General features: G+C 36.5%; 1 protein-coding gene across 1 annotated transcript in view; it reads left to right on the top strand.

Annotated features, from left to right (window-relative positions):
- The window catches only part of LOC117322072 (E3 ubiquitin-protein ligase LRSAM1-like), a 30,942-nt gene that overhangs the window by 6,078 nt on the left and 5,954 nt on the right, over positions 1-18,910 (top strand). Inside the window, exons 9-23 of the mRNA XM_033876812.1 lie at positions 3,330-3,377; positions 4,856-4,983; positions 5,446-5,475; positions 5,949-6,071; positions 6,421-6,508; positions 7,033-7,129; positions 7,567-7,637; positions 7,813-7,912; positions 8,550-8,640; positions 9,786-9,941; positions 10,402-10,497; positions 10,782-10,880; positions 16,927-17,058; positions 17,786-17,917; positions 18,527-18,679. Coding sequence (XP_033732703.1) covers positions 3,330-3,377; positions 4,856-4,983; positions 5,446-5,475; positions 5,949-6,071; positions 6,421-6,508; positions 7,033-7,129; positions 7,567-7,637; positions 7,813-7,912; positions 8,550-8,640; positions 9,786-9,941; positions 10,402-10,497; positions 10,782-10,880; positions 16,927-17,058; positions 17,786-17,917; positions 18,527-18,679 — 1,544 coding nt within the window. The remainder of the gene's footprint in view (positions 1-3,329; positions 3,378-4,855; positions 4,984-5,445; positions 5,476-5,948; positions 6,072-6,420; positions 6,509-7,032; positions 7,130-7,566; positions 7,638-7,812; positions 7,913-8,549; positions 8,641-9,785; positions 9,942-10,401; positions 10,498-10,781; positions 10,881-16,926; positions 17,059-17,785; positions 17,918-18,526; positions 18,680-18,910) is intronic.

Below are 18,910 nucleotides of genomic sequence, written 5' to 3'. Positions count from 1 at the left end.
CCTTCTCGTGTCATCTGATGACCTCACACATTATCACAATGAAAGCCTTCTCGTGTCATCTGATGACCTCACACATTATCACAATAAAACCTTCTCGTGTCATCTGATGACCTCACACATCATCAGCAATGAAATCCTTCTCGTGTCATCTGATGACCTCACACATTAGCAAACAAAAACTAAGGGGAGATAATTTGCTGGAAAAAAAATAAATTCCTTGCATGAACACTTACTTCCCTCACTTAAATAAAGAAAAGGGGGGGGGGGGGGGGGACTTATTTCAAGCTTGGCCAATGATTTTTAGTTCAAATCGCCCTGCGTCCGTGGTCCGTGGTCCGTCCGTCCATCCGTCCCTCCGTCCCTCCGTCCGTCCGTCCGTAAACAATTCTTGTTATCGCTATTTCTGAGAAAGTACTGAAGGGATCTTTCTCAAATTTCATATGAAGGTTCCCCTTGGTGCCTAGTTATGCATATTGCATTTTGAGACCAATCGGATAACAACATGGCCGACAGGCAGCCATCTTGGATTTTGACAATTGAAGTTTGTTATCGCTATTTCTGAGAAAGTACTGAAGGAATCTTTCTCAAATTTCATATGTAGGTTCCCCTTGGTGCCTAGTTATGCATATTGCGATTTGAGACCAATCAGAAAACAAAATGGCCGACAGGCAGCCATCTTGAATTTTGACGATTGAAGTTTGTTATTGCTATTTCTGAGAAAGTGCTGAAGGGATCTTTCTCAAATTTCATATGAAGGTTCCCCTTGGTGCCTAGTTATGCATATTGCATTTTGAGACCAATCGGATAACAACATGGCCGACAGGCAGCCATCTTGGATTTTGACAATTGAAGTTTGTTATCGCTATTTCTGAGAAAGTACTGAAGGGATCTTTCTCAAATTTCATATGAAGGTTCCCCTTGGTGCCTAGTTATGCATATTGCGTTTTGAGACAAATCGGATAACAAAATGGCCGACAGGCAGCCATCTTGGATTTTGACAATTGAAGTTTGTTATCGCTATTTCTGAGAAAGTACTGAAGGGATCTTTCTCAAATTTCATATGAAGGTTCCCCTTGGTGCCTAGTTATGCATATTGCGTTTTGAGACAAATCGGATAACAAAATGGCCGACAGGCAGCCATCTTGGATTTTGACAATTGAAGTTTGTTATCGCTATTTCTGAGAAAGTACTGAAGGGATCTTTCTCAAATTTCATATGTAGGTTCCCCTTGGTGCCTAGTTATGCATATTGCGATTTGAGACCAATCTGAAAACAACATGGCCGACAGGCAGCCATCTTGGATTTTGACAATTGAAGTTTGTTATCACTATTTCTGAGAAAGTACTGAATGGATCTTTCTGAAATTTCATATGTAGGTTTCCCTTGGTGCCTAGTTATGCATATTGCTTTTGAGACCAATCTGAAAACAACATGGCCGACAGGCAGCCATCTTGGATTTTGACAATTGAAGTTTGTTATCACTATTTCTGAGAATGTACTGAATGGATCTTTCTGAAATTTCATATGTAGGTTTCCCTTGGTGCCTAGTTTATGCATATTGCGTTTTGAGACCAATCAGAAAACAACATGGCCGACAAGGCAGCCATCTTGGATTTTGACAACATCATTTTTAATTATTTCTGGAAATGATTTAACTCACTGTTCACTCTAAATAAAAGTATTTACTTAGATATGTTATGAAAACTATGTTGTAAGATTGATGTCAGTCAATGAATGCAAATTATCACAATGATCTCACTTTCTAGCAACAATATAACAATATAATATCTGAATGAAATTTCAAATGTTTCCTTTGGTTTAAAACAAAGACAATGATAAAAAAAAATAAAAAGGGCTGTACTAGCATGCAGTTGTACTCACTTATATAGGCCTACAACTCAGTGCTTTGTAGGTGGGGACTGATACTTAAATTCTTAGTTTTTAACAAGACAGTATTTAGTTTAAGAAAGTGAGTATTTGTGGACATGTTTTTGTCTTTCAAGACGTGAATTGGGAAAGTTTCTGCCAAAATAAGTCTCTGCTAATTGATACTAAGTATGCTGATGATACGGTGATTGAAACGACATGTTACCTACCGGCAACAAGGCAAATGGTCGTTATTGTGAATTTATTTCCTTGTGCTAATTATTTAAAGATCAGCCAATGTTTAAATGTAGTTAACATTTCAATAAGTAATCTGTCACATTCGATACTCCGTTGATAACATTGTCAGTGTTATTTTCACTTTTTCTGTCCGAGATATTACTGTCAAGTAGAGATCGTTTATGCGCTTGACATCAAAGGCAGTATACGAAGCCATTTGCAAGCGTTTAATCAACCATGATTGACCTGCTACGAAACAATCACCACATGTCCTCAGCTTAATTGGTTTTAAATAATTGTTTATTTATCGGGGTATTGTCACCCTTACAGTCAGTGAAGTGTCAGAATTTCGTTACGGTCTGTGAGCAGGTCAGTTAACTGACCAATGCCCCACACATATGTCTTTCACCAGCCAGCAAGCATTACCTGTCATAGGGCTAAGTGAAACTAACAAGATGAATAGGGGCTCCATACGGGGTTATCAAGACATATTCTCCAAAATCGGGAGAATACCCTATGTTTTATCTATACGATCGGGAGACGGGGCAGGGAGTCTGAAATCGGGAAATTCCCGACTACATCGGGAAAGTTGGCAAGTATGATGACCTCACACATTATCAGCAATGAAAGCCTTCTCATGTCATCTGATAACCTCACACATTAATGAAAACCTTCTCGTGTCATCTGATGACCTCACACATTATCACAATGAAAACCTTCTCGTGTCATCTGATGACCTCACACATTATCACAATGAAAGCCTTCTCGTGTCATCTGATGACCTCACACATTATCACAATAAAACCTTCTCATGTCATCTGATGACCTCACACATTATAACAATGAAAACCTTCTCATGTCATCTGATGACCTCACACATCATCAGCAATGAAATCCTTCTCGTGTCATCTGATGTGATAATTGATCACTGATTTGTATTTTCTTTACATTGCCACCTAACTACCTTAAGTACCCATCTTGGTTGTGAGTCCTGAGTAGCTGGTGGAGGACTGGTACAAATGGATTTAGTTTGTTTGTCCATCCTTCCTCTGTCCTTGCATGTGATGCAGTTTTTATCTTGACGACAATTATATTTTACAGTTTTATTTTACAGAGTATCTGTCAAAAACCCTTTAGAGAAATCTTCATGATCCTGAAGTTGAGGTATGAAGTGAACTATAATGTAATTACTATGTAACACCTGTTTATTATATTCTATCTTACAGATGTGTGTAGTCGGGGTACAGAGGCTATCATGCAGTTTCTGTGCGATGGTAAGTATAGCAGAGTATATGCTCAAACCTGTCCTGTGTGACCTTGTCAGGGACTTTACAAAGAAGTTACCATTTGTCATGTAGTCTTTTAATTTGGTCTTTATATATTTATCTCTCACCTTGGACATGGATATTCACAATTTTACTGGTGTGAGATTTTCTTATCTCACCCTAGGTTGAGACAAGCTACAAGTGCTCTTTGCACTTTCTGAATAATTGCATTTCATCACATTTAAAGTACCAGGATGTCAAGGCGACAATACAATGACGTTACGTCGCCAATTCAATCATGTCACATCAACATTTCCTCGCATTCATGTAACGTTCATATTAGATACATAAGAGGGTAAACAGGGTAAGAGAAAAATAATCATTCGCCCCCATGGAAGTGAGACAGGGGAATCTCATCCCTTTGGGTAAGATACTTAAGCTGCCAAACACTCTCCAAGCTTCGTGTTTGACAACTTAATGATATTCCTCCTCGGGTTGAGATTCCCCTGTCTCACCCCCCAAAGGGGTGAAAGATTCTGTTAATCCCTCAAAATTATGAATGGGAAATCAGATTGAAGTATAGAACAAGTGTATAAACAACACTGATTTTACAGAGTCACTGGCGTAAGATGAGTGATCACAAGTGTATTGAAATCAGACAACATAAATAGTTGAAATTAAGTAATCAAAATATTGGTATATATATGAAGATGCAAATGACCAGAATGCTGTACATTTTTACATTCGTATATATATATACAGTTTTGTATATAATAAAATAAAAAGCCAAACACAGATCTGCTGTCTCCCTAGTACTTTCGTGGCTACATTCTGCCGCTCTTCAGGGGATTATGAATTTTATTCGGTACATCCTATGACGTCATAGTTTGATGACGTCATAATAGTAGGGTACATAATTTATAAAACACTTATTTGTCCAGTTTACAAGGGTTGAGACCAACTATATGATACGGTTTAAACAAACCAATCCATTAAAAACTTGATTGGAGCAATTACATCGTATAGATCTGTACAACAAATCTATAGATCCGTACTCCGTACTAAAATTAAAACTGGTCATGGTATACAAAGATTTTGCCGTATAGTACATGTAAAATAGATGCGGTAACTTAAAATGTAAATTTTCAATATCTAATTGTACATGTTAGTAAACACTATCAAACATAAGTTTCATATTTGTACATAAAAATATTACACACAAAATGTGCAAGATAATGTACATGTATACATGTACATGTATATTCGGTAAGTTACTGAGAAATCTATTGTATACATAATTTATTTTGTCCTATCACGTTCAGAATTTAACATTGGCTTCATTAGCTGTATGAAAAACATTTCTTTATTCTCTCTTTGTAATACATCAGAGTTGGACATTTGGTAAATTGGCAAAACAAAAAAATTGTCATCAGCACATTTATGACAGTGTTCGTTTATATATATATATATATTATTGATGTTTTTAGAGAGTGGAGTGGAATACCTGCCACCGTCCAATTTCTTGTTAGCAGTGCTCGATTCTCCTGATGATTCGTCTCCTGGCACTGCTAAAACTTCTCTATACCAAACTGCTGCTGAGGAGAAAGCTCTCCTGGTGAGTCCTAAATAGACATCAGTCATGATTCGCCAATCCTTTAAATTTCTTCTTGTTGGATTGGGTGAAGGGAGGTAACTCTAAACAATTTAGTTTGTAAGAGTTTATTTTTAATTTCACTGGCTCTTATACAAAATTAACTATATCACACTATTGGATTGTGAGTGTATTTTTGGGAGAAAATTAATTTAAGTTTTTCAGGGTTTTTTCTTACATATTTCTGTCTTGGTTTAATTATTTTTATGCAGTTTTTGGAAAAAGCATGAAGTCATCACTAAATTATCTTATCCATAAAACTTTATTCTTTCTTATGTAAAATGGATAAATTTATTTGAAAACATAATGTCTTATCAATGATTTATTGTTGATTTGTGAGAGTGAAACCATGACAATACAAATTTTCAACTGTGTAATGATGAAATGGTGTGTCCCTTAAAATATTTGTTTTTCTTTTCCCTTCAGAAAAACTTAGAGGAGCAACGCTTACAAATGGTAATGTATTATATCTTGTAATATACCTAAGTTTTGCCATTTTGGTAAATCAGATACTTGTTTTATGTGTTAGATATTCTATGTTACTGTTTCTCAGTGTTGTGAAAAAGGGGTCATCATACCTCAGTTGGTAAGAGTGCTGGCCATGTAACCTCAAGTGAAGATCTGAAATGTGTGGTCGATGCTCATTATCCATGGCTGTTTGTGTTTCTCAGGAATCGGAGAAACAGACCAGTCTGTTCTGTCGTGATCTTGTCCTTGGGCAAGACACTTCACTCTGATTACTCTAGTTGAAATGCAATGGGCTTCCTGTATGTTGTTCAGTGAGGTAGTCACCAGCTACTACAAGGAATCTCAGCTTCAAAATGACCCTGGGTGATAAACCCAACAAACAAACAAACAAAGTACTATGAAAAAACTTTTACCGATTGACCTGTGAAAATATTAATGATGAGTGGCTCTGTTTGGTACAGGAGAAAAAGCGACAAGAGAAGATTGAGTTGGAGCGTAATCTAGCAGAGAACCAGCGAGAACAGGCATATTTAGCCACATTGGCCCTGTCACGGAAACAGTCGTTCATTGACATGGTGACCGAGGTCAGTGCTGACTTATATCGCAGAGTGTCAGAAATGAAATTATGATATAAAAGCTGTCCTTAAAAATCCTTTATTCCAATTAATGTTGATATCACTTTTTAAACCCTAAATATATTATTATATACATTGACCTAAGGACCAGTCTAAGAGATCATTATGGTCAATATCAAGATCACAGTGCATCAGGATAATAAAACTTGTAGAGAATAATATGCAGGAGTTAACTCGTAGTTTAGAATTATAATTGTTTATCTTTATAAAAAAATTCAGATATTTTACAAATGCTTAATTGTTAACTTATCTTCACTTCATTCCTTGTTAATTAATTGTGGTAAGTGTTTGTTGACAGGACCAGAATAAGATTGAGAGTGAATTAGAGGAACTAAGTGTGAAGAAAGATGAAGAGAGAAGCCGACTGCTGACGGACCTGAAAATGAGTAGGTATTTCTGTTGGTTAATAAAGAATCAGAATCCAAAGATTTTACAATGCAAAAAATACAACATTCTAATTTCTTCTTAAAAATCAAATGATGGAGATATGTAAACTATTTTTAAAAGTATCTTTTTACTGTATTTATTGAGATAATTGTTTGTTTCGTTTATGCTGTAAATACATGTATATCAATTTCAGGATTTAAACTTATTGTGACATTGAAAATTATGAGACTGTATCTCCTGAATAGATTTAGTTTATATTTACGCAGTAATATGTTAAGATAAAATTAGATTTTTGTGGTCATATAGGACAGGGTTGATGGGCTTGTCACACAGTCACTTGGCCACTTTTTAAGTATACAAGCATGAACGGAGTGGTATCATATTTGTGTGAGCCCCTACTGTAATTTTGTTGACAAACTTGAGTATTTGATGATTGCTAACCTTCATATACTGCTGAATCTTAGGTACAATATAGTTATTGTAACTCATTGCACATACAAACAATGTATTCTTTTGTTTAAAGTTGAGGAAGGGACCAATGACTTGATTCAAAAGATGTTAGTGATGAATGAGAATGCCAGGAAAAACGAGGAATTACTTGACCACCTGGAGAATGAAAGGCATGTTCTTTTATATATGTAATCATAGAGATATGAGGGAATTGAGAATCACAATATCTGATAATGATTTTTAAATGTACTTTGTAGTCTTGATATCTATTATACAGTATCACAAAGTGAATATGGTATCATGGCTATTGTAAACTATAATTTATAAATCTGATGTCAGAAATCTATTGGTTGTTTGAGTGATCAAAAAGAAAAAAGTAATCAAATTATTTTCAATATCTTTAAAAATTCATGTGTACTTAAAATACTATTAACATGTATCTTATAATGTGGTTAAAATTACTCCTGACTATTAATGATTTGATCAAATAATTTGAGTCTTAATGCATATGCTTTTGCATTTGTAATTTGATTTTAATTTAATTTAATTTAAGTTTTTACAATTGGAATTTTTTTTTTTTTAAATCTTCACTTTCGAACATTTACAGGATAGAGAGAGAGGAACTATTTGTTGTGAGATGGGAGGAATTGCAAAACTTGAGGAAGAAAGAAGTTCTTGGTAAATATGAATAAAAATGACCTGAGAAATGTCAGTGTCATTGTCGATTCTATATTTATACTTACTGTAAAGTCTTTTTGGGGTTCTTTAACGGTGTAGATTTTGGAAATGTTACATTTCTTCATACCGTATACCAATTTGTTTCAGTAACTTTTTACACGACCACATTTTTCAGATGCTATGAAACGTATTCTGAATGAGACAGAGGGCTTTGAGAAGTTACGCCAAGACTACACCATTAATAAAGAATATGCTATGCAAAAGGCTCTTGAGGAGTAAGTTGTCCTATCGGTCCTATATTAAGTGGTTTTAATTTTTTTTACAAGTGCTAGCAACCATTGCTGGTTTCTAAATTCAATATCTGTAGCTCAAAATCTACTTGGAAATTTTCAGTTTTACAATATTTTGATTTAAAAGTGTTTGCCAATGTTCCAATGACAAAGTGGTCAGAATCATGAAGTTTCACTGTTTCTCCATCAAATATTTAGTTAAGAAGTTTTACAGTTTACCATATTATTAGTAATGATAAGATGCAAAGATGCAGATATTTAGCATGAAAGTTCTTTTGGAGTCAAATATCAATGCTGTGTCTTCAAATTAGAAAATTTGGCCTGTTTTGGACTTTGCCTAAATGTGCCTAAATGTTTCTTTTGACCTCATTTCCATCCAAGTGGGAGTGGGGTTACCTCTGTATTTGACAATGAGACCACATATTCTAGTTTAAAATTCATAATAAATTCAGTATTTGACAGTGAAACCATGCATTTTAGTAATAGATTGATAATAAATTCAATGTTTGACAGTGAGACGGTCAGACCATGAAATCTAGTTCAGATTTATAATTAACTCTGTATTTGACATTGAGACCACCCAATCTAGTATAGGATTTATAATTAACTCTGTATTTGACAGTGAGACCATGCAGACAAGTGGACAGGTTGAGAGTATTCTATACCACAGAGAAGTTGGGACCGGGGTACTAATGGACATCCTTAAGGAACAGGTATGCTTACACACAATAATAGCTTGATTGTTATTTACAATGTGTGATGCTTAGCCATTGAACCCATATAAACAGTATATCCAGAGTTATCGCCCTTCCATTGTTTATTTTCTGGGATCAAATGTCAACACAGGTTTTTCTGGATGAAAAGCAAATTCCATGGCTCTGTGATGTTAGCTTTTTCTGTGTCATATTATTAAAAGTAGTTGATTAAATCATCTGATTAAAATTGAACCATTAACCATACTTTTTATTACTACACTACTATATAGGTTGAACTTGAGCTGCTATACAAAGTCTTGAGACAAAAATAGAATTAGATCACAAATTTTCTGTAGTAAAATATCCCATAATTACAAAACCAATTTGTATCTGAAAGAGTAAAATATTAGATAAACATATATCCATGTATTGGTTTTCTCCTCAGGAACAGTTTCACCGTGATATATATAATACATACATGTATTGGTTTTTTCCACAGGAACGGTTACAGCGTGATATATATAATATATACATGTATTGGTTTTTTCCACAGGAACGGTTACAGCGTGATATATATAATATATACATGTATTGGGTTTCTCCACAGGAACAGTTACAGCGTGATATATATAATATATACATGTATTGGGTTTCTCCACAGGAACGGTTACAGCGTGATATATATAATATATACATGTATTGGTTAATTTTCTCTACAGGAACAGTTACAGCGTGATATATATAATATATACATGTATTGGTTAATTTTCTCTACAGGAACGGTTACAGCGTGATATATATAATATATACATGTATTGGTTAATTTTCTCTACAGGAACGGTTACAGGGTGATATATATAATATATACATGTATTGGTTAATTTTCTCTACAGGAACGGTTACAGCGTGATATATATAATATATACATGTATTGGGTTTCTACACAGGAACAGTTACAGCGTGATATATATAATATATACATGTATTGGTTTTCTCCACAGGAACGGTTACAGCGTGATATATATAATATATACATGTATTGGTTTTCTCCACAGGAACGGTTACAGGGTGATATATATAATATATACATGTATTGGTTTTCTCCACAGGAACAGTTACAGCGTGATATATATAATATATACATGTATTGGGTTTCTCCACAGGAACAGTTACAGCGTGGAGCCTTCGAGGCCCTTCAACTACAGAAGGACACCAAACACCAGAGGATTTCTAGACAGATCGCACTCATACAGGAGGAGTTGATAGGGCTGACAGCTGTGGAGATAGAGAAACGTGCACTTCGAATGGAGGAAGAAATTGTATGTAAACATAAGAAATTGTATGTAAACATATTAAGAAATTGTATGTAAACATAAGAAATTGTATGTTAACGTAAGATATTGTGTTTAAACATATTAAGAAATTTTATGTAAATGAAAGACATCGTATGTAAACATATTAAGAAATTGTATGTGAACATAAGAAATTATGTGTAAACATAAATCATATGAAAACCTTAGAAATGGTTAACATGTATAAACATGTTCCAGAGCATTGGTACTAAGAGAAAACACCATTAGGATCATCTTGATAATCTGTCAGAATGTTTTAATCACAACTTGTCATTTTCGCATATAAGAACTCATCAATCTAGAAAATCTGTTTCTGAATATCTGGAAGAATATCTGGAAACATCACTCATATTATTTGCTCTTGACATACATGGAACAGTTTATCTTTCATGCCATATATGTGTATTTGTATTTCTCTGGGTTACAGAATATAGTGGCAGACAAGAGGATTGCCCTGATAGAGTTATTGTCACAGCTAATGCAGGAACAAGAGAAACGCCAGGTTTTACTGAAGGAACGTCTGGTGAGTAACCAGTTACTGGCACTGTCATCTGAAACGTCTTGTCAGCATTCCTAATCTTATCAGGGACTGTTAAAGTTTGATTGGCTCAATAAAAGCTATTGCAACCAGACTGTATAATGTTTTAATGTAAGCTGAGTAAATTTCAAATTTCTTCTACATAAGTAGTCCCATGTATTGCCTGTTCTTTTGTTTCTGGTTCTGGGGATAATGTCATACTAGGTAGAGTGTCTGTTTCTGTAAATGTTCTATATATATAAAATAATGGCTGTGTTTTCTGTGAGCAGAAAGAAATGGAACAACAAAAGCTTGATGGACAGACTGACTACTGGTTGGTGCAGTACCAGCGTCTGATGGATAAGAAACCTCAGGCACTTATAGACCAGGTATGTGTTTGTATGTAGTGTCCAGACACTTATAGACCAGGTATGTGTTTGTATGTAGTACCCAGGCACTTATAGACCAGGTATGTGTTTGTATGTAGTGTCCAGGCACTTATAGACCAGGTATGTGTTTGTATGTAGTGTCCAGGCACCTATAGACCAGGTATGTGTTTGTATGTAGTGTCCAGACACTTATAGACCAGGTATATGTTTGTATGTAGTACCCAGACACTTATAGACCAGGTATGTGTTTGTATGTAGTGTCCAGACACTTATAGACCAGTTATGTGTTTGTATGTAGTGTCCAGACACTTATAGACCAGGTATGTGTTTGTATGTAGTGTCCAGACACTTATAGACCAGGTATGTGTTTGTATGTAGTGTCCAGACACTTATAGACCAGGTATGTGTCTGTATGTAGTACCCAGGCACTTATAGACCAGGTATGTGTTTGTATGTAGTGTCCAGGCACTTATAGACCAGGTATGTGTTTGTATGTAGTGTCCAGACACTTATAGACCAGGTATGTGTTTGTATGTAGTGTCCAGACACTTATAGACCAGGTATGTGTTTGTATGTAGTGTCCAGACACTTATAGACCAGGTATGTGATTGTATGTCCAGACACTTATAGACCAGGTATGTGTTTGTAGGTAGTATCCAGACACTTATAGACCAGGTATGTGTTTGTATGTAGTGTCCAGACACTTATAGACCAGGTATGTGTTTGTATGTAGTGTCCAGGCACTTATAGACCAGGTATGTGTTTGTATGTAGTGTCCAGACACTTATAGACCAGGTATGTGTTTGTATGTAGTACCCAGACACTTATAGACCAGGTATGTGTTTGTATGTAGTGTCCAGACACTTATAGACCAGGTATGTGTTTGCATGTATTACCCAGACACTTATAGACCAGGTATGTGTTTGTATGTAGTGTCCAGACACTTATAGACCAGTTATGTGTTTGTATGTAGTGTCCAGACACTTATAGACCAGGTATGTGTTTGTATGTAGTGTCCAGACACTTATAGACCAGGTATGTGTTTGTATGTAGTGTCCAGACACTTTTAGACCAGGTATGTGTTTGTATGTAGTACCCAGGCACTTATAGACCAGGTATGTGTTTGTATGTAGTGTCCAGACACTTATAGACCAGGTATGTGTTTTTATGTAGTACCCAGACACTTATAGACCAGGTATGTGTTTGTATGTAGTGTCCAGACACTTATAGACCAGGTATGTATTTGTATGTAGTGCCCAGACACTTATAGACCAGGTATGTGTTTGTATGTAGTGTCCAGACACTTATAGACCAGGTATGTATTTGTATGTAGTGTCCAGACACTTATAGACCAGGTATGTATTTGTATGTAGTGTCCAGACACTTATAGACCATATGTGTTTGTATGTAGTGTCCAGACACTTATAGACCAGGTATGTGTTTGTATGTAGTGTCCAGACACTTATAGACCAGGTATGTGTTTGTATGTAGTGTCCAGACACTTATAGACCAGGTATATGTTTGTATGTAGTACCCAGACACTTATAGACCAGGTATGTGTTTGTATGTAGTGTCCAGACACTTATAGACCAGTTATGTGTTTGTATGTAGTGTCCAGACACTTATAGACCAGGTATGTGTTTGTATGTAGTGTCCAGACACTTATAGACCAGGTATGTGTTTGTATGTAGTGTCCAGACACTTATAGACCAGGTATGTGTCTGTATGTAGTACCCAGGCACTTATAGACCAGGTATGTGTTTGTATGTAGTGTCCAGGCACTTATAGACCAGGTATGTGTTTGTATGTAGTGTCCAGACACTTATAGACCAGGTATGTGTTTGTATGTAGTGTCCAGACACTTATAGACCAGGTATGTGTTTGTATGTAGTGTCCAGACACTTATAGACCAGGTATGTGATTGTATGTCCAGACACTTATAGACCAGGTATGTGTTTGTAGGTAGTATCCAGACACTTATAGACCAGGTATGTGTTTGTATGTAGTGTCCAGGTACTTATAGACCAGGTATGTGTTTGTATGTAGTGTCCAGACACTTATAGACCAGGTATGTGTTTGTATGTAGTGTCCAGACACTTATAGACCAGGTATGTGTTTGTATGTAGTGTCCAGACACTTATAGACCAGGTATGTGTTTGTAGGTAGTGTCCAGACACTTATAGACCAGGTATGTGTTTGTATGTAGTACCCAGACACTTATAGACCAGGTATGTGTTTGTAGGTAGTGTCCAGACACTTATAGACCAGGTATGTGTTTGTATGTAGTGTCCAGGTACTTATAGACCAGGTATGTGTTTGTATGTAGTGTCCAGACACTTATAGACCAGGTATGTGTTTGTATGTAGTGTCCAGACACTTATAGACCAGGTATGTGTTTGTATGTAGTGTCCAGACACTTATAGACCAGGTATGTGTTTGTAGGTAGTGTCCAGACACTTATAGACCAGGTATGTGTTTGTATGTAGTGTCCAGGTACTTATAGACCAGGTATGTGTTTGTATGTAGTGTCCAGACACTTATAGACCAGGTATGTGTTTGTATGTAGTGTCCAGACACTTATAGACCAGGTATGTGTTTGTATGTAGTGTCCAGACACTTTTAGACCAGGTATGTGTTTGTATGTAGTACCCAGGCACTTATAGACCAGGTATGTGTTTGTATGTAGTGTCCAGACACTTATAGACCAGGTATGTGTTTTTATGTAGTACCCAGACACTTATAGACCAGGTATGTGTTTGTATGTAGTGTCCAGACACTTATAGACCAGGTATGTATTTGTATGTAGTGCCCAGACACTTATAGACCAGGTATGTGTTTGTATGTAGTGTCCAGACACTTATAGACCAGGTATGTATTTGTATGTAGTGTCCAGACACTTATAGACCAGGTATGTATTTGTATGTAGTGTCCAGACACTTATAGACCATATGTGTTTGTATGTAGTGTCCAGACACTTATAGACCAGGTATGTGTTTGTATGTAGTGTCCAGACACTTATAGACCAGGTATGTGTTTGTATGTAGTGTCCAGACACTTATAGACCAGGTATATGTTTGTATGTAGTGCCCAGACACTTATAGACCAGGTATGTGTTTGTTTGTAGTGTCCAGGTACTTATAGACCAGGTATGTGTTTGTATGTAGTGTCCAGACACTTATAGACCAGGTATGTGTTTGTATGTAGTGTCCAGACACTTATAGACCAGGTATGTATTTGTATGTAGTGCCCAGACACTTATAGACCAGGTATGTGTTTGTATGTAGTGTCCAGACACTTATAGACCAGGTATGTGTTTGTATGTAGTTTCCAGACACTTATAGACCAGGTATGTGTTTGTATGTAGTGTCCAGACACTTATAGACCAGGTATGTGTTTGTATGTAGTGTCCAGACACTTATAGACCAGGTATATGTTTGTATGTAGTGTCCAGACACTTATAGACCAGGTATGTGTTTGTTTGTAGTGTCCAGGTACTTATAGACCAGGTATGTGTTTGTATGTAGTGTCCAGACACTTATAGACCAGGTATGTGTTTGTATGTAGTGTCCAGGCACTTATAGACCAGGTATGTGTTTGTATGTAGTGTCCAGACACTTATAGACCAGGTATGTGTTTGTATGTAGTGTCCAGACACTTATAGACCAGGTATGTGTTTGTATGTAGTGTCCAGACACTTATAGACCAGGTATGTATTTGTATGTAGTGTCCAGACACTTATAGACCAGGTATGTGTTTGTATGTATTGCCCAGACACTTATAGACCAGGTATGTGTTTGTATGTAGTGTCCAGACACTTATAGACCAGGTATATGTTTGTATGTAGTGTCCAGGTACTTATAGACCAGGTATGTATTTGTATGTAGTGCCCAGACACTTATAGACCATATGTGTTTGTATGTAGTGTCCAGACACTTATAGACCAGGTATGTGTTTGTATGTAGTGTCCAGGTACTTATAGACCAGGTATGTGTTTGTATGTAGTATCCAGGCACTTATAGACCAGGTATGTGTTTGTATGTAGTGTCCAGACACTTATAGACCAGGTATGTGTTTGTATGTAGTGTCAAGACACTTATAGACCAGGTATGTGTTTGTATGTAGTGTCCAGCCACTTATAGACCAGGTATGTGTTTGTATGTAGTGCCCAGACACTTATAGACCAGGTATGTGTTTGTATGTAGTGTCCAGACACTTATAGACCAGGTATGTGTTTGTATGTAGTGTCCAGACACTTATAGACCAGGTATGTGTTTGTATGTAGTGTCCAGACACTTATAGACCAGGTATGTGTTTATATGTAGTGTCCAGACACTTATAGACCAGGTATGTGTTTGTATGTAGTGTCCAGACACTTATAGACCAGGTATGTATTTGTATGTAGTGTCCAGGTACTTATAGACCAGGTATGTATTTGTATGTAGTGCTCAGACACTTATAGACCAGGTATGTATTTGTATGTAGTGTCCAGACACTTATAGACCAGGTATGTGTTTGTATGTAGTGTCCAGGCACTTATAGACCAGGTATGTGTTTGTATGTAGTGTCCAGACACTTATAGACCATATGTGTTTGTATGTAGTGTCCAGACACTTATAGACCAGGTATGTGTTTGTATGTAGTGTCCAGGCACTTATAGACCAGGTATGTATTTGTATGTAGTGTCCAGACACTTATAGACCAGGTATGTGTTTGTATGTATTGCCCAGACACTTATAGACCAGGTATGTGTTTGTATGTAGTGTCCAGGCACTTATAGACCAGGTATGTATTTGTATGTAGTGTCCAGACACTTATAGACCAGGTATGTGTTTGTATGTAGTGCCCAGACACTTATAGACCAGGTATGTGTTTGTAGGTAGTGTCCAAGTACTTATAGACCAGGTATGTGTTTGTATGTAGTGTCCAGGTACTTATAGACCAGGTATGTGTTTGTATGTAGTGTCCAGACACTTATAGACCAGGTATGTGTTTGTATGTCCAGACACTTATAGACCAGGTATGTGTTTGTATGTAGTGTCCAGACACTTATAGACCAGGTATGTGTTTGTATGTCCAGACACTTATAGACCAGGTATGTGTTTGTATGTAGTGTCCAGACACTTATAGACCATATGTGTTTGTATGTAGTGTCCAGACACTTATAGACCATATGTGTTTGTATGTAGTGTCCAGACACTTATAGACCAGGTATGTGTTTGTATGTAGTGTCCAGACACTTATAGACCAGGTATGTGTTTGTATGTAGTATCCAGACACTTATAGACCAGGTATATGTTTGTATGTAGTGTCCAGACACTTATAGACCAGGTATGTGTTTGTATGTAGTGCCCAGACACTTATAGACCATATGTGTTTGTATGTAGTGTCCAGACACTTATAGACCATATGTGTTTGTATGTAGTGTCCAGACACTTATAGACCAGGTATGTGTTTGTATGTAGTGTCCAGACACTTATAGACCAGGTATGTGTTTGTATGTAGTGTCCAGACACTTATAGACCATATGTGTTTGTATGTAGTGTCCAGACACTTATAGACCATATGTGTTTGTATGTAGTGTCCAGACACTTATAGACCAGGTATGTGTTTGTATGTAGTGTCCAGACACTTATAGACCAGGTATATGTTTGTATGTAGTGTCCAGACACTTATAGACCAGGTATGTGTTTGTATGTAGTGTCCAGACACTTATAGACCAGGTATGTGTTTGTATGTAGTGCCCAGACACTTATAGACCAGGTATGTGTTTGTATGTAGTGTCCAGACACTTATAGACCAGGTATGTATTTGTATGTAGTGTCCAGACACTTATAGACCAGGTATATGTTTGTATGTAGTGTCCAGACACTTATAGACCAGGAATGTGTTTGTAGTACCCAGGCACTTATAGACCAGGTATGTTGTGCTCTGATCATTGTCTATCAGCTTACAGATTGTGGTGGTTGGAAGTGTATGACTGACAGTATGCTTATTGAGTCTTTGTATTTGTTCCATGTATAAATCAGTACCTTACTTTGATTATCAGGAGCGTCAGCTAGAGATTGCGGTGGTGACCATCTTGGAGGACTCCTCTGCTGATGACTACATCCCATTGTTTGCTCGCCATAGAATTACCATAGAAACACTGCTGCAGCTGTCCGAAGATGACCTCAAACAGGTTTGTGGCCAAGAAAATGTTCTTTAAACCATAAAATAATTTTGAAGTTTGCAGTGTTTGCAAACTAAGGATAGATTATGTTCCGTGACCTATCTAGTTAATACAAAAAACTGATGTAGAAGATAGGGTTCATTTTGGCTATATAATATACTAACTTCAATCTGGTAACTAGATATGTTAGACATGCAATCTAGAATTATATGAAATGAGATCATTGAGAAAATCAAAAACAAAATAAATATTGCATGCATGGATAGAGAGAGAACCCATAGATTAATGTCCAACTCATTTATTTGGGAACTGTAAAAGAAAAGGCTATTCCTGTGAAAAAATCAAGCCAACCCAAAGATATCACAATTAATCATTCCTATTCAAGGAGTTTTCTTGCCTATTATTATAATATAAATTCTGTTTGGTCCGGTACTCATTAACAAAACCTGTAGTCCACAATGGTTGTATAGGTGGGAACTCTATAGCATCTCTGAGAGATACTTGTTTATTCAAGGGCTGGTTTGGCTAAATCTGTTACCCAACCCACTTTAAGCCAGGATCTGTACAATAGATATTTTTAGATGGTATTCTCATCTTAGTATTATTAATAAGTACTTCTCGTATATCGCTTTTGTCTATCACCTTGAATTCATTGCTTCGCTGTTTCTTATGACACATCAACAGGTCATACTTACAATTAACTACAAATCATTGAATGCTGTTTATTGTATAACAGATGGGAGTACATGAAATGGGTCTGAGGAAGTCAATTCTACGTAACCTCGATCACTACAGAGAGAAAAAGCAACACGAACATCCAAAGTCTAAAGAGGAGAACGGAGCATGGGATTTCTACTTAGAATCTAAGGTGAGTTAATGAAGGACGTTTGAGGGCATCACTACATGTACATTTATCTATCGACGCATCTACTGAAATGACTGGTGTTGACTTTCGGTCATTTCCTGCCATATAGCATCCTGGGTTAAATTTCCCTGGGTGGTGTTTCCAAGTTCTGCTCAGGCCTGATTTAAAGGTATTCAAAGTTGGTGCCATGACTAATGACGATGGCAGAGAATTCCACTAATCAACAACTCAGTTTGAAAAAGCGCATCCTCTTATTTTGGTTCGTGTTCTCTTCTTGAAAAGTTTCCTACTATGCCCCTGGGTGTTATGAGATATATATATATATATATAACAGATGAAATAGTTATGTATATGCAAACAATTGTTGTGTAGGGAGGGGGTTGGGCAAGATGCAGGCGATGAATAGCATGTTTATCTATATCTAATTAATTGTAATGGTGAGCTTACCAACATACATGGGATTATTACAAGATGAATATGATGGAGATGCTTTTCTCAAAAACTACTAGTCAGATTCAAATCAAACTTCAAATGTCACTTAGCAAGGTGATAATAATACTAATTAACATGATGTCACTCAGTAAGGTATAATTCTATCTCAAATGTTTTAAGATGCAGCAAGAAAACAGTGAGAGGGAAAGTGATTCACCGGCACCCTCAGCACCATCAGAACCATCAGCGCCCCCTTTGGTGCCATGTGCCAGACAGTCTTCAATCCTGGCAAGGGGAGTGAACACAGAATGTGTTGTGTGTATGGATAAATCTGTGAGTACTCTGCTTATATACAAAATGTCCCTTCATGATCATCATTTGAAATTAAAAAATATATTCCATGCTTGCTTCTTCTTGATGCTGTAAAATAGTATACATGTATTGAAGATTATGAATGGTGTGCTTATAGTGGATATTTATCTGTATGGTGTCAAAATGTTTCTGGAAACAACCTAGATACCTTGTATCTAGAGTCTTCATGTTTAGACAATTATAGCATAATTA

The sequence above is a fragment of the Pecten maximus genome, chromosome 2 (assembly GCF_902652985.1).
Source record: "Pecten maximus chromosome 2, xPecMax1.1, whole genome shotgun sequence".
NCBI lineage: Eukaryota > Metazoa > Mollusca > Bivalvia > Pectinida > Pectinidae > Pecten > Pecten maximus.
This window is presented reverse-complemented; position numbering and strand designations above follow the sequence as displayed.